At 54.3% G+C, this 20,708-nt stretch overlaps 1 protein-coding gene across 1 annotated transcript in view; it reads right to left on the reverse strand.

Moving 5' to 3' along the window:
• The window catches only part of LOC100447387 (dynein axonemal heavy chain 1-like), a 29,777-nt gene extending 13,218 nt beyond the window's left edge, over positions 1–16,559 (reverse strand). Inside the window, 21 exon segments of the mRNA XM_024235464.2 lie at positions 240–417; positions 2,265–2,419; positions 2,604–2,695; positions 4,149–4,335; positions 4,444–4,530; positions 6,023–6,172; positions 6,666–6,779; positions 7,307–7,412; positions 7,703–7,909; positions 8,648–8,761; positions 8,991–9,154; positions 9,688–9,828; positions 10,336–10,515; positions 11,069–11,174; positions 11,338–11,459; positions 12,287–12,451; positions 14,013–14,228; positions 15,432–15,676; positions 15,755–15,953; positions 16,349–16,390; positions 16,392–16,559. Of these exon segments, the coding sequence (XP_024091232.2) occupies positions 240–417; positions 2,265–2,419; positions 2,604–2,695; positions 4,149–4,335; positions 4,444–4,530; positions 6,023–6,172; positions 6,666–6,779; positions 7,307–7,412; positions 7,703–7,909; positions 8,648–8,761; positions 8,991–9,154; positions 9,688–9,828; positions 10,336–10,515; positions 11,069–11,174; positions 11,338–11,459; positions 12,287–12,451; positions 14,013–14,228; positions 15,432–15,676; positions 15,755–15,953; positions 16,349–16,390; positions 16,392–16,559 (3,138 nt within the window).
• Positions 16,560–20,708: the final 4,149 nt, after the last annotated feature.

Here is a 20,708-nt window from a genome sequence, read left to right on the forward strand (position 1 = left end):
GTGTAAAGGGTGTTCTGAGCAACTGTGTGGGACACCCTGAGGTGTGGGAGCTCAGGCCAGGGAGGGGCACTAGGAGATGAGCCTAAGCTCCTGCTAGCAGGAGGGCTCTTGCTGAGTCACGGTGACAGCCTGAGATTTACCCAAGGCCCTGAGAGAAAGGGGTGAAGGGGCAGAGTTTGGCCAGCCTCCAGGCCCACCCAGCCTTGGAGAAGAGTGGGCAGGTGGACAGGTGGGTGCACTTCCATGAGCCTGATGATCTCCGCAGAGCTGAGGCACAGCTTCTTGTTGTCATCCAGCACCGTGTTCATGTTCTCAATCCAGATGGTGTCCACCGGCCCATCGAACATGTACCACTTCTTGTTGGTGTCAGAGGTGATGGCCCCCGCCCGGATGAGTGAGAGGAAAATCCTGTCTGTCCTGCAGCGCCAGGGAGGAGAGGGCTGGAGACATCAGGGAGGTGGTGCTTCGAGCACAGCTGGCTCCCAGGGAAGCCTGGGTGGGCGGGCTCTACTTTACGTTTTCCTTTGATCTCTTTGTTCTTTTAAAAATTATAATAGGAAAAGTGGGACTTTTTGGTGTCACATGGTGTAATGAAAACATGTGCTTATGTCCCTGCCCTGCTGAAGCCCCATTAAAGGTGAAATCCCAACAAGAAAAAGGGAGCAGGCGAGGAGGCAATAGCAGAGATGGAGGCAGTGCAGCTCTGGAAGACAATGGACAAGGATGGAGGAGGGTAAATGACAGGGCAGAGAAAGCAGCCTGGTGAGAAGTGGCCAGGTCTTGCCTCAGAACCCAGGGGGCTCAGACCTCAGAGTCAGCATGCACCAGGGAAGGGGCTGGTAGGGCTGACAAAGATGCTGTGATTGGTCCAGCCTTAGGCTCTGGAACCTTCTCCTAGGTGCTCATATATGCACGTCCTTGTAAAATCCAGTTTCAGTAAAGAACCCTGCTAAGTCAGTTTAGCCAGAACCCTTGATATCTGATTACTCTTGAGGCTTCTTCCCTGCACCACCCCCAGGCAATGTCTGGTTACCCTGAGGCCTGTCTTCAGGTGGAATCCTGTTAGGTTGGTTCAGCCAGAATCCCCCTCACCACTGATGTTTCCTCTGGATTTTCCACCCACTGATGCTCACCCTGCCCCTTGGCTATAGATTCCCACTGGCCCATGCTGCATTCAGAGCCCAGTCTCTCCCCTTAACTATAAGGCCCCAGTGCAATGGTCCCTGTGCCTGCCATGCTCCTGAATACATTCTTCCTCAGCATGCTTTAAAAACTATCATTGAGGGCCGGGTGCAGTGGCTCACGCCTGTAATCCCAGCACTTTGGGAGGCTGAGGCGGGCAGATCACCTGAGGTAAGGAGTTCAAGGCCAGCCTGACCAACATGGTGAAATCTCGTCTTTACTAAAAATACAAAATTAGCTGGGCATGGTGGCACATGCCTGTAATCCCAGCTCCTCGGGAGGCTGAGGCAGGAGAATCGCTTGAATCAGGAGGCAGAGGTTGCAGTGAGCTGAGATGGCGCCATTGCACTCCAGCCTGGGCAACAAGAGCGAAACTACATCTCAAAAAAAAAAAAAAGTATCATTGAATAACTTTTTTTCTTAAACGGGACTTTTTTCTGGTCTGACCCCCAGCCCCCACACCTACCTACATAAGAGACTGGAGTGGGTATGGGGGAGAATCTTCACCAGAAATGGGGGAAGCAGTACAGGTTCATGTTGTGGAAGGTGACAGTCCCTCCCCATTGACCATCCTCTACAGGGTTCCCAGAACACTGGAGCCAAGCAGACACCCCCAGTAGAGAACTGGAGACTCTTGTCTGGAGAAACAGAATAGTCTTAGAGAAAAGCCCCTGAGGGGCCAATGTCTCAGCAGTCTCTGTCCAGCTGCCCTTCTCCCATCTCAGTGCACTTCCCCTAAAATGCACGCCCCGGCCTGGGAGCAGGGGCCCGGAGAGGGCCCACCAGCTTCTCTCAGGTCATGACAATGGCCAGATACTGCAGAGGCACTAAGTGTGTTAAGTCATTCTTGCCTTACCATAAGCATGGTGCCATTATTGTCCCCACTTTGCAGATGAGGGAATCATGGCCTGGGGGGTGAGGAGGGTCACTCAGCGAGGAAGTAGAATGGAGAATAGAATACCAGGCATTGGGCTGCAGAGCCCGGCCTTCCCCTGGGCTAACAGAGGGAGGGGTGACCGCGGCCCACAGTCTCCAGAGGTCTGGGAGCAGGGCGTCACTGGCAAGGCTGGGGGGTCACTCACCACTCATGGGTGAGAAGGTCAAACTCCCCGTACAGCTGGCCGATCGTGATGGACTTGGGCTTCAGCACATAGTACTTGACAGCCTCGTACATGCCACCACTGATGGATGGCTGCCCTTTCAGTGATGTCATGGCAGCTGCCAGGACTCTGTAACACTGGGAGATGGACCGCCTGAGAGTGAGGCTCCCAGAGAGCAGGGCTGGAGTGGGCTGGGGGCCATGGGGAGGGGGAGGGGTATTCTATGCCAAGGGGCACAAATGGAGGTCAACCCCTGTTGAAGCTGCACCCCCCCACAGGCCCACTATCCGGATACTGGCTGCCAAGCTTGGCTCTGCTTACAGTACTCTTGCCGAAGCCTGTGGGCCCGACGAGCATGAGGCCGTGTCGCACCACCGTGGTCTCGTAGAGCTGGATGCACTTGGTCAGGAAGCCTGGGGGACATGGCATGGGGCCCAAGGGTCAGAGCATGGGCTTGGGTCCTGGCCACACCACTAGCCTGTGTGACCTTGGGTGAGTCACTGCACTCCCTGAGCCTCAATTTCCTCATCTATAAAATGAGGATGGTGGTAGCACCTACATCATAGGCAGGGGCAGGTGAAGCCCTAAGCACAGAACTTGGCACAGAGTAGAAACTGTGTAAATGCCAGCCATTCTTTCCACTGTGACCACCATTCCTTCACAGCTGTTGGTCAGGTGGTCAGCCATCACCAGCTTGCTCAGTGTCAGCTGTCACAGGCCCCAACTTCAGCCCCAGCCTGCTGAGATCACCACCCCAAGTAAGTGCTGACTCCTATGAGCAAACTCCTAGAGACAAGATCCTAGAGTCAGTTGGGAGCTATAGAGACAGCTGCCAGCAGGCAGAGCCAGGCCCACGGGGGTAGGGAATAAATGCCTCACTTTGGCCCAAGAAGGGTGGTGGTGGCTGTGGCCCTGCAGGTCCAGGGGTTCCTGCCAAAGGGATAGGGCCCAATTAGCCAGGGACTGCAAACATGACCTAAGGCTGTGAGGGAGAGAAGAGTTTGAGGCTTCATTCAACAAGGCTGCTGGGGTCGGGGGTGCAGGAGGTGACCAGAGGAGGAAGCATTCGAGCTGCACGTGGAATTGAAGTGCAATGGAGGGCACCTGGGAGAGGCCTTGCAGGGCTGAGCAGGAGCACATCAACTGCCCGGGGTCCCGAGAAGGGCCCTGTGTGGCCAGGGTGACTGGCCATGGCTTCCCGGAGGAGCTCCTCCCGCAGCCCCACCAAAGGACCCGCTGGAGGGGGTGGCCAGCTGGGGATAAACTGAGACCCTCTTCCTACTATGAGGGGCGAGGGTTCGGGATGAGAGGGAGCCTATTTGAGGGCAGTGTCCCCCCAGCCCTCCCAGACACATGGTGGCCTTTGCAACAAGTCAGTGAAGGAAGAGCCCAAATGTTCTTTCTTTAGGGCAATGACGCCAGGAGTGTCACTCAACAAGGAACGTGGGCAAGTCCTGCTAGTGGGGTGGAGCCAAGAGGCCTCTGGAAGAGGTGAGTGGTGGCTGTGGTGAGGTGGGCTGGGGTGCAAGGAATATGGCCTTGAAGCTCCAGTCACATCCCAGCAAGGGCCAGGCCCTGATGAAGCAAGGCCCAAGAGGAGCCCAGGGCTCTCAGCCCACAGGGAAAGGAGGGCCCACAAAGGGGACAACACCTGCTTCCCCATCACCAGGTGGGTTTTGGTGGAGACTGGGCCGGGACATCTGCCCTGCCTCTGGATTGCTCAGCTGAGAGCCCTGGCCTGCAGCACACTTGGCCAGGTGTGAGGGCCCCTGGGGCTGGGCTGGACTGTCCTGTCTCTGTCTCCCTGACCTGGACTCCAAGGTGGCCAGGGCCAGCCCCTCCACGAACACTCGGCCTGAGGCTCACCCTCCACATCCTTGAGGTTGCTGTTCCTGCAGGCCTCACAGATGGCCTCGTCCAGGATGCCATAGTCCGTGTCCTCCTCCTTGATGGTGGGAAACAGATCGGACACGATCCCAGAGAAGAGCTTGAGGTCCTCCTGCAGGAACTTGGGCACGTTCAAGTCACGGATGGCCCGGAGTCAGATCAGCTCCTGCAGCAGGTGCTGGCTGAGCCTTCAGGGCGGTGGGCCAGCTGCCCTCCAGCTGCCCAGGAGCCCTCCCAGAGTTCCACTCCTGGAGCCTTGCTGGGTGGAGTTCACCTCATTCACACTGGGGTTTTCTCACTTGAGGTTCCCAGCAGCCAAGATCACAGTCTTCACGGCTCTCATCCCAAAGTCACAGTGATCCTGTCACCATACAGAAGGAGGCATGGGTGAGCACTGTTCCTCTCCAAGGCTTCTGCCTGGAATACTCTGCCTTCCACCTGGCAGCTGGCCAAGTCTCATCACCAGCTCACAGCACTTCCCTTGCAGACCTGCTGGGACCTCCTACATGCCCAGCCTGGGCAGGTGCACCTTCTTTGGGCTCCCTGGGCACCCTGTACTTTACTGTCCTGATAGCCCCCTCCTTTATCCGATACCCATCCTGTATCCTTTGGTCACTGTCCCAGCACATGGCCAGGGGCAGGAGGGCACTCTAGCTGTGCTGGAAAAGTGAATGAAGGAGTTTCCCATCTGTGCAACAATCAGCTTGGCCTTAATGGCCCTTGAGCTTCCTTCTAACATTCTCCCATAACATTTCTCCAGACCCATCTTTTGGCCACTCCACCGTGGTTTTTCCCCCAGCCTGTTTCTCTTCATTACACCGTAAGTGTGTTGGAAATAGTTAAATTAATCATTCTGCCCCATGGTGCCCAACCAAGAGGGCTCCATCTAGACCCAACCCACAGACTAGCATATGTTCCAGAAATCTTGGACTTGGAGCTGCATGAAGAGGCTGGGCTTGACTTTGGGTCATTTCTACTTGGAAAGAGTTGAGTGCATTTCCAAAACCATGTGGGATAGTTGCTCTGATTGGGGGTGGGGAGCATTTTGGAAAGAAGGGTGTGTCAGAGCGCCAGCACCCAGTAGTGCACTGTGATGAACTGCCAGTGCTTTTCCTGGTAACAGGCTGCATCTCTTCTAGCTCATAGATTTTGGCGGACTACATCTGGCCAAAGGTAGTACTGATTACCCCTTGCCACAGTGATTGGTGTTCATGGATAAGCAGGTGATCCAGAGAAGGCCCATTAGGGTGACACCAGGGATTTTTTTCTGAAATCATGATGGAAGACAAACTAAGTTGCTAGCATGTCAGCCCAGAGGTGGGACTCGTCTCTGCTGCTGCAAAGTGGGGGCCTGTTTGGGAACCAAGCTGAACAGGAAAGCTCATCCACCAGCACTGGTGCCTGGGCCACCCCATCTGTCCTTGGAATCTGGGCTTAGTAAGCTGAGTGGAAGGATGGTGGTGCTGGAAGGCTCGGAGGGCCTGGCTGTCCTGCTCTGGTCCCTACAAGGCCCAGGTGCACTTGCTCCCCAGCCTGGGGTTCTGAAGCTCTTGGTGCCCTAATGATCAAGGCCCTTGCACCTGAACTAGCTACATGGGCATCTGTTCCTGGCTCCTGCTCCAGCGCTGCTGTGTACTGCATAAGCCTGGCCAGACCTTTAACTACCTAGGACCTCAGTGTCCTCAGCTGACAAATGGGCATGTAACTCCTATCTCCAAGGATTGCAGGGAGAAGCCCACAAAGTAATGCCTGTAAAGCACTGGGCATAGAGCCCGGCCCTCAGCAGGTGCCCTGGAGGCTGGGAGCAGGCAGAAATTCTCAGACCCTGGAGCCCCATCAAGGCAGGACCGCACCTGGGAGCTGAGCTGCTCAGAAGACAGCTTGAAGGTGGTTGTGATCTTCTTAGCCAGCACGCTGGCCTCATTAAAGCCAAAGGAATAGAGAGAGATCTTAGCGATCATGGCATAATCTGGAACCATCATGGCCACAGGTCGGAAGAGCACCTGGGACACACAGTGCACATGTGAACAGCAGACAGAACTCATCCCCAGAGCACCCCCAGCTTCATCCGGCCCTCCTCCCTAATGCGCTGGGACTCCCTGCTGCACCAAACCTGCCACAGCTGAGGCTTTCACTCCCCTGAGGCTGGTAGCTCTGCCATTAGAGTGGATCCATTGTGTTGATCCAAACTGGACCCCACATGACTCCCAGGAGATGCCCCTCTTGGCTCCTGTTTTCCTGTTTCTCCTGAAGGTCCAGGGTGAACAGGTCTCATAAGATTCCCCCTCCACACCACATCCATAGGCAGCCTGACTTCTCCTATGCCTTGAGGACAAGTCTGAGGCCCTGAGGCCTCCCCTCCATGGCTAGGAGACTGCCATAGGGAATCACAGTCCCTGGAGTCCAAGCAACTGTGTCCTTGCATAAGTGACTTAGCATCTCTGAACTCAGGCTAGAGCTCTGGTGCTTCCTGGGCCACTCTGGGACTGCACTTGCCTTCAGATTGTCAGGCAGCTCCGTGCGGCCAGCGTAGCCTGGGTTCATGGTGATAAACACTGCGCAGGATGGCACCAGTGGGATCTCCACACCCTCAAACATGATGCCCCTGTCCTGGCTGTAGCTGGTAGGCCAGGCCTGGACCCCTGATCTTGGGTTGTACCCTCTCTCAGGATCTGGCCTGAAACCTCAGGCCCCAGTGGCTACCCACGGCCTCCCAGCTCCTGGCTTCAGGCCCTTGGAGGTCTCCACATCTCCTGCTTCCCACTCACTCCACCCCCAATTCCCCAGCCCCAGGAAAGCTCAGCCTGACTAGAAGAAGTGGGGGAGGGGGTAACTGCAAGCCTCTCAGCTCCTGTCCCCAGAACACGGTCCCTGGCCGCCCTGCACATGGCTAGAGAGAGGACCAATGCCTGGGGCTTTCCATAAAGGTCAGGATGTAATGAGGAGGGTACCCCTTCATCCCTCGCAGCTTGGCCTGGGAGCTGCCCACAGACTGGGGTGAGGGTGTGCTCCCTGGGACAAGAGAGGCTGGACCCAGGGCGGACCCTAGCACCTGGCTTCTCAGCCTGCAATGGGGAGCAGTATGGTGGCGTGAGCATGGCAGATCTGAGGGAGTAAGGTGGGGCCCCCAGGCTCACCCGCTGCTGCTGCGCCTTCTGGACGGTGGTGATCTGCTGTGCCACCACAGACAGCATCTCGATGTCGATGCGATTGAACTTGTCGAAGCAGGCCCAGGCCCCAGCACTGAGTGAGGCCGGAACATTGGATGGGGCACATGTGTTCAGAGCCCAACCTGGGCACCTCCCTCTGAGGGCCCCCTCCAACTCCACTTGGGAGGAAGCCCTCAGGGGCAATCTCCATCAGCTCAGTCTTCAACCCACTGCCACTCCCCACCCCAATGCCCCCAGGACCAAGCCCTGATGCCTATTACCCCCTTCTGTCCCCTCCACCATCCTTCAAGGCCCGTCTCAGGCAGTGACCTCACCTAGCCCTCCCCAAGGAGAGTTCGTCCGTCCTACCCCATCCTGTGCCACGCTGACACTCAGCCTCATCTGGCCAGGCCCTAGAAGAACTTGCCCATGGCCATGAAGTCGAGCTGGTCAGAGCAGTTGAACACAATGGTCTGTATGGCCAAGGCCTTGCCCAGGTCTATGGTGGTCTCAGTTTTGCCTGTGCCAGCTGGGCCAGCTGGGGCACCCCCAAACTTGAGGTGCAGAGCTCTGGTCAGTGTCAGGTAGCACCTGCAGGAGAGAGAGGAGGTGAGCTCGGGCCACACATGGCCTGGACACTCCCCCTTTCCTTAGAATTTCCTGTGGACTGGGGCCTCTCGCCCCCATGCCCTTTTGGGGGGCCGGGGTGTGCCCAGCCCTGGCTCCAGAGTCAGGACTGGATCCTGTGGACACCTGCCCAGCACGTTCCCTGTCCCATTTCACCGCCCTGCCCAGCTTTGCCCAGGGACCCCTGGGGATGGCCGACATGTGGCCACACTTCACTTTCCTCACTCAAAACACAGCTTGAAAATCCAGCTGGTGCTAGACACAGGTGGCAAGATGACATGACTGACTGAGCTAGGAGAGAACTATTAGAAAAGAGCTCACCCATGATGTCTCTCAGCTCAGTTCCTCTGGCACATTAAAGGAGAAATTGATGGATAAAAACAGGAAAGTGCATACCCATTAGATGCTCACTGAGTGCCACACATGTGCTGAGATCTCCACATGTATCAGCTCATGAAATTCTCATTACCACCGTGAGGAGGCCTCAGAGGAAACTCAGGCACAGAGGGGTCAAGTCACCTGCCCGAAGTCATTCCACCTGTGACAGGCAGAACTGAGGTCTGAGCCCAAAGCCCTTGGTCCTAACCCTGCACTGCTCTGATGGGCTAGATCACCCCAGAGTGGCCATGGTCCCTGGATTCCTGGGCCAGAGAACTGGAGGGAGGATCTCAGTGTGGGAAAGAGCAAGAGGGGAACCCTCACCTCTCGGTGAGGGGCGTGATCACCAACCTCCCACTGTTGCCCAGGTACTCGTAGCCATAGATGAACTCAGCATTCGCAGCACGGATATACAGGTCATTATTTGTCCAGTAGTACCTGGCGGTGCAGGGAGATGAGGGCCTGGCCATGGGGCCATGGGCCACTGGGCAGGGTATATAGTCAAGGAGAGAGCATTCTTTTTGGGAATGAGGGCATCAAGGCACCCATACCCAGCTTGTCCCAGAACCTCGAGGACAGGGACCAACTTATTGCTAACTGACTTTCCTCTTTTCCCCTGCCCCTTCCTGGCAGCTGCTCTGGCCCTGGGGGCATCCCACATCCTCACCTCAGCTGTGAGATCCACTCGAAGTCATTCACACTGACCGCGTTCTCCTGGATTAGCTTGCTCACCACGTCCTTGGCATGGACCTCAATGATGATTAGCACTGACAGCACTGCCCGCTGCATGTAGGACAGCTTCCCCTGCACCAGGGCCACCAGATCACTGAGCTGCAGGAGTGGGGTGCACTGTCAAACATCAGGGTACCACGAGGAGTCTCACCCTCCCCTTTCACAGAGGGTGGGCTTCTGCCACGAACAGTCCCTCTATCATGGGGGGCTCTGATGGTCTGAGTTGGGAGGGGAGCAGGGACTGGGCAGATGAAGGAAGGAAGGAAGTAGAATGGAGGCACATGCCTGGCGTCTGCCTCCCTGCAGCATGTGGTGCTGTCTGAACCCTCAAGGCCGGGAGGGGGAGCCTGGCAAGGCGCCGGAGCACAGGGCAAGGGGTGCCTGCCGTACTGTGCAGGAGGGACCAGGCGCGTGGCTCCCTCACTGACCCTTGGGGAGGGGGCATCACCTCAGGCCCATCCTTCCTGTGGGTGGCTGGTTGTGAGACACTTCAAGGGTGTCTGACCTCCCCTTTAGACCCAACCCTGGGCCTCTTCCAGACTCAATATAGGAGAAAGCTCCCGGAGGGACTGGGCCCTCCTGTGCCATGTGGGGGGTGGAGGGGGACAGACAGGGGTCCTCTTGACTCCAACCTGCTGGCAGAGCTGGGGGAACAGCCGGCTTCTGAGGTCGCCAGCCTCCAGAGCCTCTGCCACCTCCATGGTCCAGTAGGTCTGGCACCCAGCGATAGTCACCTGGCCAGGCCAGTTCAGAACCCACTGGGTCGTGGGCATCTGGGAAGACAGCATGGGCAGGCTGACCCGGACAGCCGCAGCCCCAATCCCATTCTTTCTTCTTCCTCTGAATGCTGTCTGTGCTCTGGCTTTCAGACTTGGCTCCAGTTGTTGATGCCACCAGTCCCTTCAGAGCAGGGAAGCCCTTATGCTCTGGGCTTCTTGGGGTGGCAGATATATCTCTGAACTGACTCTGCAGGCTGGGCAGTCACCTAGAGCCCAGCTGCCGGTTATGGTCATGGAGCTGAGAGAAAGACTGCAAGACAGGGCCCAGCCTGGGGCCTGGCACCCAGTGAGTGCTGGGAACCAGAACAGCCATCTCGATGATCATTAGGAGTGAGTCTCATTTTCTGGAGTGTGTGGAAAGGAAAGACTCCAGAGTCCCACCTGAGCTCCCAGGGACCTCATGGCTGCAGCCTGAAGACAAGGCCAGCTGGAGCAGGAGGGGCACTGAGAGGGAGCAGAGGGGCGCAGGGTAGAAGGCTGTATGGGCTGCGGGCGGCTCACCGTGGGGTAGGCCCTGATGGCCTTCTCAATGATGTCGTGCACACTGGCCTTCATGCTGTGCTCCACCTCCTGCAGCCAGTCCTCCACATTGCTGGAGGAATAGATGGAGAAGGACAACTGCACCTCCTCCCCCTCAGCCGAGTACATGTGCGTGATCTCCAGGTCCTCCTGGAACAGCAGCTGCAAGCAGTGGAGGAGCAGGAGTGAGGTCACACCTGGTGTGCCCAGATGCCCTGCCCACCACAGCCTCAGCGCTGAGCCTGCCCAGTGCCCTCCACCTCAGGAAGAAAGCTCTTCCTTCCCATTCCCCCGAGAGTCTATCTTGGCTGGGCCTTCCCAGGCTAGATGGCCTGCTTTCTCTCCAGCAGTGGTCAGGCCCCAGCCCAGGCCCGGCATGAAGCAGGCTTTGGGGAAGGAGGCTGACTGCCTTGCATGTCCCCGGCCTCCTGCATAGATGAGGGAAGACAAGGCAGGTCACAGGCCTCTGGCCTCAGGTTTTGCAGTGTGCTGGGGGGACAGGGAGCCCCTGGTAAGTTAGAATTCCAGGGCCCCCAGCCCTGACCTGGGGATTCTGCAGTTGACCTTCCTCCCACAGGCCCCAGGTGTGTCTCCAAAGACCAGGAATGTCATTTGACACATTTCCTGCTAAAAGGGCTCATCACAAAAGGAGAGACGTTCTCCCTGGGAAGACACCTCATGCTCCTGGCCCTGAGCCCCGGGCTCAGCTGCCCACTCGGGCGATGTTCTCGAAGCACTTGCGCAGGTGAGGCTGCACAGCTGTGGGGTCCTTTGTCTGCGACAAAATCTCTAGTAGTTCGTCATCTGACAGGAAGTAGAATCTGCCAGGGGAACAGGGGTGAGGAAGCAGGTCGCGCAGGCTCCCTGGGCCCCAGCTGCCCCAGCCCTACTGACATCCCCGCACCCTAGCCTGAGCAGGGCCCTGGACGCCTCAGCCTCATGGGCAGACAGTGGCAGAGTGGGCATGGGCCAGGTGGCACCCACCTGGGGAAGGCACTCCACTTGGTCTCCAGATACTCGCTGAGGCCCTTCTGCACCAGGTCCAGAATCTTGCTGTAGTCCCGCAGTCTGTCCAGCATCCTCAGGTGGGAACACACGTTGATCACCTGCAGGGCCCAGGCCATGCACAGAAATGGGCAGTGAGCATGGTCCAGGTAGCAAGGCAGGCTCATCCCAGAGCACCCACACCAGCCAAAGCCCCTCAGCGGGGCCTGGGAAGGAAGATGCAGAAAAATTCTCCCTGAGCCAGTGGCTGCATCCATCAGCTCCACAGAAAAAATTCTATGGTCAAACAAGTTAGAGTTAAACAAAGCTAAAGAGTTTGCTTTGCTGCAGGACTTGTCAGGGCTTCTAAAATGCTAATATGGGCCGGGCATGGTGGCTCACACCTGTAATCCCAGTGCTTTGGGAGCCTGAGGAGGGTGGACCACCTGAGATCAGGAGTTTGAGACCAGCCTGACCAACATGATGAAATCTCAGCTCTACTAAATACAAAAAAAATCAACCAGGCTTGGTGGCACATGCCTGTAATCCCAGCTATTTGGGAGGCTGAGACAGGGGAATCCCATCTCAGCCTCCGGGAGGTGAACCAGGGAGGTGAAGGTTGCAGTGAGCTGAGATTGCACCATGGCACTCCAGCCTGGGCAACAAGAGCAAAACTCCATTTCAAAAGAAAAAAAAAACAAAAAAACAAAAACAAAAAAACGCTAATATGGGCTGTGGATCTCCAAGAGAAAACCCGTCAGTGACTGTGCCTCTAAGGAGCAACTCTGAGGCTGGGGAGCCCACTCTGGAGGACATGGGTCAAGACCAAGTCCTCAGGCTTGTCCACCAGCCTTTTCTGTGTAGGGAGGGAAGAGACTAGGAGGCTACCAGCAATGTGACCAGGGCCCTTGGGGATCCCAGCTGCCCCTCCCACCCCCATTGAGCTTGCCTCCCAGTTCTCGTAGGCACTCTTCATGATCTTCTTCCGGATCCACTCCATGGTCTGGTAGCGCTTGCTCTCCACAGGCAGCTGCCGGTTGATGTCCTCAGAGCTGAAGATGGGCTCCAGATAGAGCCAGGACTGCTGACAGTTCAGCCACTCCTCCAGAACCTCCTGGGGAGGGGAAGGGAAGAGAGGGGTGTGATATGGACTGTCAGGGTCCAAGCTGGGGTTTGTCCCAATGACTGAGACATTTCACCACACCAGCATGTTGGGCAGAGCACTGGACACCAAAGCCAATGTATACAGGGAGATTTCTAGATGGTGCTGTCATCTGTGATACTCCAGGGAACAAAGAGGATACAGGGATGCCTGCCCTCCAGAGAAGTCCCACATCCCCACAGGATGTCCAAGCCTCCAAAGGAGCTGGGGGAGCTGCTTTTCCAAAGGGAGGAACACACCCACACCAGCAAAGCCTGCAGTGACAGGAAATACTCAGTGCCTGGGAGACCAACCAGCCTCCTTCCTGGAAGGACTTCTGGGTCCATGACCCCAGGATTCTCTGAGATTCAATGGGTCTTGAGTATGAGAGTCCTAAAATACTCTCTGAAACATGAGTCCAAGGGTGAGACATCTTCAAAATGAGCCATTTCCCCCTTCTGCCTCAAAATTCCCCATTCAAGATATATCTCTTGTCTTCTCCCATCAGTGCAAACTCACGCACTCATCCATTTCTTCCTCATGGGATGGGGGTCACAGTCAGCAGTGTCAGGACTGTGCCAGGCCCTGGTGGGCACTAGGGGAAACAGAGGGGAATGAGGCCTGGTCCCTTCCCTCGAGGGGCCCACAGCCCACTAAGAGGCCAGTTCTGCCCCTGAATCATGGGCCCGGCATGTGTAGTGGACTCTGTAAGAGGCACTGACAGTGGCCTCGGTGGGAACCCCTTGAAGGAGGGTGAGGGAGAATCAGCGAGGCTGCTTGTTGCTGGGCCTTGGAGAAGATGGAAGGTGGGTGTCGAACTCCAGGTCAAGTGGACAGTGTGAGCAGAGGGGGACCTGGGACAGTGCTGACCAGCTCAGGTATCTCTGGGTGGTCCAGGCACACAGATGAGCCCTCCCCACCTGCTTCTGGCCTTAGCTGGAGGTCTCTGAACAGCTCTCAGGGAGGCCCGGGGAAGGGGCTATCACAGTCACATCTGCAGGCTGGCCCCGGGACTGCCCTCCAGGGCTCTGTGGGCAGCTCTTGCCTCTGGCCTTGAGAGCCCAAGACAAGTGCAGTCCCTGGTGGCCCAGTCCCCTCAACCAAGGTAGCTTCAAATGAGATGAGGATAGAAGCTCAGGACAGGGTGGGAAAGGGCACTGAGGTGCTCTGGGGCCTTGTGACATCCGGCCCAGAAAGTGTCAGTGCTGGAAGTCCTGGTCCAAGCTCAGGCAGCCCTGGGGAGGCCGGCTGGCCGTTCTCAGGCCCATCCTCAGCCACATTTTGGGACCCAAATGCTGCCCCTACGCACCCTTATCTGCCTCATCCAGTAGCTGAACCTCATGGATGGAGAACCCATCTTAGTTGCCCCCCCTGAATGCAGTAGGGAGGGGCCTGCCAGAGAGCCAGGTGCGGTGTGAATGGGGGCAAGGCACTGCAATGCTTTGAACCCCACCCAGAGACTATCAGTGACACCTGTGGGCCAGGGTCTCTGAAGAGGGGGAGCGATGAGGGAAGGACTGGGGGTAGGGCCAACCTGGGTTAGCTTCAGTTTGTTCTCCCAGGAGTTGATGCGCTGCTCAAAGGGCTTCTTGTAGGGTGAAAATGACATGCTCTGGGTCATGATGATGTGGTCACCCAGCAGCTGCGAGGCCTCATCCGGGCTCTTCAGGATGTAGGTGTCTGTCGCTTTGTAGGGCAGTGCATTGAACAGGATGGTCGACCACTCCTTCTCCATCTCGTCCAGTGCCTGGGGTGGGGGACAAGCCAGGCTGAGTCCTGGGAGGGGCTGATCCTGATGCTATCTGACCAGCCCTGCCCAGGGAAGCAGCAGACAGTACCTGGCCATGACTTCCACATGGCCGCTCTGGCAAATACTCTTGGCTTGTCTGGCAACAAGTCCCATGTGAGCCCCTCCTCTGAATTCAGGGCCAATTCACTCTTTTTTTTTTTATTTTTTTTTTCTGAGGTGGAGTCTTGCTCTGTCACCCAGGCTGGAACACAGTGGCACAATCTTGGTTCACTGCAATCTCTGCCGCCCAGATTCAAGCAATTCTCCTGCCTGAGCCTCCCAAGTAGCTGGGATTACAGGCATGTGCCATCACACCCGACTATTTTTTGTATTTTTAGTAGAGATGGGGTTTCTCCTTGTTGGCCAGGCTGGTCTCGAACTCCTGACCTCAGGTGATCCACCCGCCTCGGCCTCCCAAAGTGCTGGGATTATAGGCGTGAGCCACTGTGTTCAGCCCAGTTCACTGTTATTACACATGTGCTGCATGTGGTTGTACGCACATGTTGGGAGGCAGCTAAGGTTAGGAGGAGTGTGGGCGTTGGTCTCACCTCCAGCATTTACTGTGTCACCCTGGCCAGTTGCTGAATCTTTCTGAGCCTTAATTGATTTATGTGTTTTCGTTTGTTTGTTTGTTTTCTTTTGTTTTGTTTTGAGACAGGGTCTCAGTCTGTCTCCCTGGCTGGAGTGCAGTGGCATAATCACCGCTTACTGCAGCCTCAGCCTCCCAAGAAGCTGGGACCACAAGCCTGTGCCACCATGCCTGGCTATTATCTTAATTTTTCGTAGAGATGAGGGTCTCCCTATGTTGCCCAGGCTGGTCTCAAACTCCTGGGCTCAAGCGATCCTTCCTCCTCAGCCTCCCAAAGTGCTGGGATTTACAGGCATGTGTCACTGCACCTGGCCTGACTCATCTGTTAAATTGAGGCTAATGCTATTAGCTCCTTCCTGGGGCTCTTGAGAGGAGTAACTGAAGAATAATAGCAACGGTGGACACTGTCAAGAATTTTATGTGCATTATTAACTCACTTAATAGAACGCATCTCAACCCCTGGGCCTCATGACCCCAGGGATGGGGCTTATTACTGTCATCCTCCCAAGTGGCTGTGGTTGCCAGAGCAGGAGGCCAGGCTGGGGTGGCTAGGCCCACTGGTGGCTGCCCATATGCTTGATGATGTACTCCTTGCCAGCCACCTCGGCCACCTTGCTGATGCTCTCGATATGGTCCTGCAGATTCATCTTGAGGCAGTGAGCAAAGGTCAGGTTGGCCTTGGGCCTGATGTTGATCTGGTTGGACAGTGTCTCCCAGTGCCGGTTCCACATGCCAGCATTGCGCAGCCCATAGATCAGCAGGATGTATGGTTTGAACTCCTCAATGCGGGCTGGGATGTCCAAGGCCACTTCCTGGTAGGCTGCCGGGTAGGACAGAAAGGCATGAGAGGCAGGTGGCAGAGGCAGGGAGGAGGGGATTGGTCAACTTGGCTCCCTACCTGGCATGTCCTTGAACTGCTTCACGCACTTGTGCATGGTCTTGAAGGCTTCAACCACATTCTTCTCCAGCTGCTCGGCATCGATGGTGGAGAGGGGGTCATTTATCCAGCTCTCCAACCAGAGCAGCCAGTCAGAGGCTGTGGTCCAAAGGTCCAGGTAGGGTTGGAACTCCTTCACCATCCTGGAGAGCTTGTCATACTGCAGGGACAGGAGGGCAGAGCTGGGGCTGTCTTGGGATGCTCCCCAGTCTCTCTCCATGTTGCCCCTTCTTGGGCCAGGTCCTCTCCCTCTCCCTTGTTCCTGGCTGATGTGCCTGACCCTGCCCCCACACACCTGGGCCTGGCCTCCCTTCTTCCCTTCCCACCTGAGATCTGGGCTCTGAGCTGTTGCACCAGACCTGGGCTGACCCTCAGGTCCCCTGCCTGGTACCAGGGGCCTCCTCAACCTGAGGGCCAGGGTTGGGCTATCTCCACTCTGCAGCCTGCTGGCTCCTGCCCCCAAATGCCAGAGCCCTGCCTCCTGGCAGCTGCATCTACATGAGCTGCTTCCTCAAGCCCGGGGGAATGGGGGCAGGGTGCCTGCAGGAGGCCTACATTGGTGATAGGCAAGCTGAAGATGCGCTTGCGGTTGTTTCTAGAGCATGGCCAGCTGCTGGCAGTCCTTCAGCTGCTTCTTGACATGCCGCACCTTGTTGGCAATCTCCTGTGCCCATAAAATCTCCACGTGGATGGAGAAGCCAGCTACCACCAGCTTCAGGCCAAGGAGCAACGGGTCAGATGCCCCTGCAGCCCCACATGTGTCCATGCCTTCCCATGCAAACCCAGGGAACCGGAGGTCCCAGGATGTCCACTCCTCCTAGTTCTAAGGAGGTTGTTCTCCTGGAGTCAGCAGTTTCCTCACAGCAAAGCCAGGAGAGACCCAGTGCCCTGACACTGTGCCCACTGCCCAGTAGGCCACCAAGGACACAACAGAAGAGCTGGGGACTTTGCTACTCTGTATCTTTCTGGAGCTTGCTGCCTAGGCATCTCTTTGGCCTTTGGGTTCATTCTTTCAGCCATTTATTCATTCATCCATCTGCTCGCCCATCACATGTTGACTCAGCACCTCCTGAATGCAAGAAGTGAGGCCAGGCAGTGGGCGACTGGGGCTGGCTGATCGCTTTGACTGACCCATGTTTTGCACAGTGGTAGAGGCCTCGGGCAGCCCTGAAGCAGGCCCGTGCAGCCCACAGGCTTCTGGAAAGATGAGTAGCAGGACCTGGACTCCAGGGAGAGGCAGCAGCAGTGCCCTGTGGTGCTGTGAGGAGGGAAGTGTAGTGCAGGCATCCCAGACGAGACCCCGGACAATTAACAAATTGTTAATTTGTGTCAAGCACTGTACTAGGCATATTGTATACATAATTTATTTACTCTGTATAGCCACAGTATAAATTAGTTACCTTTAAAATCCACATTTTTCAGATAAGGAAAATGAGGCACAGAGAATTTAAGAAATATATGTAAGTTACACTAGTAGGATGTAGCAAAACCCACATTTAAACTCACATTTCTCCCCAAAGAGCTTAAACTCCTAACTTTTATGTTATACTGATTTGGTACTTATCACTTTTGAGTCTCAGTTTTCTCATCTAGGAAGTATACTACTTCATTTATTCATTAATTCATTCAGTCGTTTCATTGTCTACCATGTGCTAGGTTATGCGGAGGTGCAGGCACAAGGATTAACCAGGAACAAAACAGACTGTGTATGCTGTCAAGGGCATAACTTTCCAGTGAGAAGAGTCAGAGAGCCAGGAAATAAATGACTGTAACATGTCATGTGGTGACAAGAACTTTTATGAAAAATGAAGCAGGCTAAAGTAGAGAGAAAGTGTTGTATTGGAAGCACATTTTATATCATATGTGGAAAATTCTGGTAATGAGACATTTGAATAGCAAGAAGAAGATTCTAGGCAAAAAGTAAGACAAATTTAAGTAGGAGGATGTTCTGGGAAGAATGTGTCCATCAGTGAGGCCAGAGCAAAGTACACAACGGGAGGATGGTAGATGACAGTTTCAGAGCAATGCCAGGAACTAAATAATGCAAGGCCTTGGAAGACATTGTGGTCAGTTACTGTCCAACCAGGAGACCGAAACTGCACAGTAATTTGAATAAGGAAAATTGAAAGTAAATAACTGTTAACTATTTCAGGGAATTATCTCTTAAAGCAGAGGTGTCCAATCTTTTGGCTTCCCTGGGCTGCATTGGAAGAATTGTCTCGGGCCACACATAAAATAAATACATGAACACTAACGATGGCTAATAAGCTAAAAAAAAAAAATCACAAAAAAAATCATAGTTTTTTGTTTGTTTCTTTTGGTTATTTGTTGTTGTTGTTTTTGGTTTTTTGATTGGTGGTGGTGGTGGTGCTGTTTTTTGATATGGAGTCTCACCCTGTTGCCAGACTGGAGTGCAGTGGCAAGATCTCGACTCACTGCAACCTCTGCTTCCCGGGTTCAAGAGATTCTCTTGCCTCAGCCTCCTGAGTAGCTGGAACTACAGACATACACCACCATGCTCAGCTAATTTTTGTATTTTTAGTAGAGATGAGATTTCACTATGTTGGCCAGGATGGTCTTGATCTCTTGACCTCCTGATCTGCCCGGCTCGGCCTCCCAAAATTCTGGGATTACAGGTGTGAGCCACTGCACCCAGCCTGTTGTTTTCTTTTTTGAGACAGAGTCTTGCTCTGTCACCCAGGCTGGAGTGTAGTGGCATGATCTTGGCTCACTGCAACCTCTGCCTCCCAGGCTCAAGCAATTCTCATGCCTCAGCCTCCTGAGTAGGTGGGATTACAGGCATGTCGCACCACACCTGGCTAATTTTTGTACTTTTAGTAGAGAGAGACGGGTTTTCACCATGTTTGCCAGGCTGGTCTTGAGCTCCTGACCTCAAGTGATCTGCCCACCTCAGCCTACCAAAGTGCTGGGATTGCAGGCCTGAGCCACTGGCACCTAGCCAAAAATCTCATAGTGTTTTAAGAATGTTTACAGATTTGTGTTGGGCCTCATCCAAACCTGTCCTGGGCTGTGGGTTGGGCAAGCTTGTGAAAGGCAATGCAAACACACACACAAAATAGGGATAGCAAATTCAGGGAGTTGCCACTGCACTCTACAGGGCTTCAGGCAAGCACTGCAGGAAGAAACAAATCTGGAAGAATCTGCCACACACACCAGAGCTGAGTGCTAGACCTCCTTGGAGAGGGTGAGGATGTGGCCTGCTTGACAGCAGAGAATTTTGCTGAGTTTCTACACTGAAAAAACACGGGGAAGCTGCTCCCCTAGGTGCTGCCTGTGACCTGCTCTGTCCCCAGAGAGGTGATGGCCACTGTTGGCTACTGTCCCCCAAAAGAGCAAGCTAAGAGGAGCACTCAGAACTAGGAAGAAGAGTTCCATCCTTCTCCAGCATCCCTCCAGCAGATGCTGCAGAGTTTCACACTGTGCCAAAGACAAAGCAAAGCTGGCAAGCAGGGTAAAGGGGGGAGGTTTGGAACTGATGGTAATCAGCTCAACAGTGCAAGAAAAATGAGTTTTCTTTTGAAAAGATGTCCAACATCAGAGATCATTAGAGAAATGCAAATCAAAATCACAATGAGATACCACCTCACACGACTCAGAATGGCTATTACTGAAAAGTCAAAAAATAACAGATCCTGGCAAGGTTGTGGAGAAAAAGGGAACACTTAGGCACTGTTGGTGGGAGTATAAATTAATTCAGCCATTGTGGAAGACAGTGGCGATACCTCAAAGACCTAAGACAGAAATACCATTCAACAAAGCAATCCCATTACTGAGTATATACCCAAAGGAATATAAAATTTTATTATAAAGACACATGCATGTGTATGTTCATTCCAGCACTAGTCACAGTAACAAAGACATGGAATCAACCCAAATGCCCATCAATGATAGACTGGATAAAGAAAATGTGGTATCTATATACCATGGGGTACTATGCAGCCATAAAAAAGAACTAGATCATGTCCTTTGCAGGGACATGGATGGAGCTGGAGGTCATTATCCTTAGCAAGTTATAAGTGGGAGCTAAATGATGAGAACACAGGGACACACAGAGGGGAACAACAAATACTGGGGCCTTTTGAAGGGTGGAGGGTGGGAGGAGGGAGAAAAGCAGGACAAGAAACTAATGGGTACTAGGCTTAATACCTGGATGATGAAAGAATCTATGCAACAAACCCCCATGACACAAGTGTACCTATGGAACAAGTGTGCATATGTACCCTGAACTTAAAAGTTAAATTAAAAAAAGAAAAAGAAAAAGAAAAAGAAAAGATGAGTTTTGTCCACATTTAAAGGATTTGAGCCAAAGGGTGACATTTTATTTTATTTTTTTATTATTTATTTATTTATTTTTGAGACGGAGTCTCGCTCTGTCGCCCAGGCTGGAGTGCAGTGGCGCGATCTCGGCTCACTACAAGCTCCACCTCCCAAGTTCATGCCATTCTCCTGCCTCGGCCTCCCGAGTAGCTGGGACTACAGGCACCCGCCACCATGCCTGGCTAATTTTTTTGTATTTTTAGTAGAGACGGGGTTTCACAGTGCTAGCCAAGATGGTCTCGATCTCCCGACCTCGTGACCCACCCACCTCGGCCTCCCAAAGTGCTGGGATTACAGGTGTGAGCCACCGCGCCCGGCCAGGGTGACATTTTAAATGATATTTTTGAAAAAATCAGCTACGTGGCTTCATGGAAAGACAAAAGGAACAGTAGAAGGAGTAAAAAGCATCTATAAGGACAGGCTACTAATCGAGACCTGAGATGATAGTGGCTCGGTGGAGTGGCAGCAGTAGACCTGTAAGAGATGCTTGGATTCACAATATGTTTTAAAAGAATCACCAACACGATCTACTGATGAATTGGTTTGGAGTATGAGAGGAAGACAGTAGTACCAGAGA

The sequence above is a fragment of the Pongo abelii genome, chromosome 19 (assembly GCF_028885655.2).
Source record: "Pongo abelii isolate AG06213 chromosome 19, NHGRI_mPonAbe1-v2.0_pri, whole genome shotgun sequence".
Taxonomy (NCBI): domain Eukaryota; kingdom Metazoa; phylum Chordata; class Mammalia; order Primates; family Hominidae; genus Pongo; species Pongo abelii.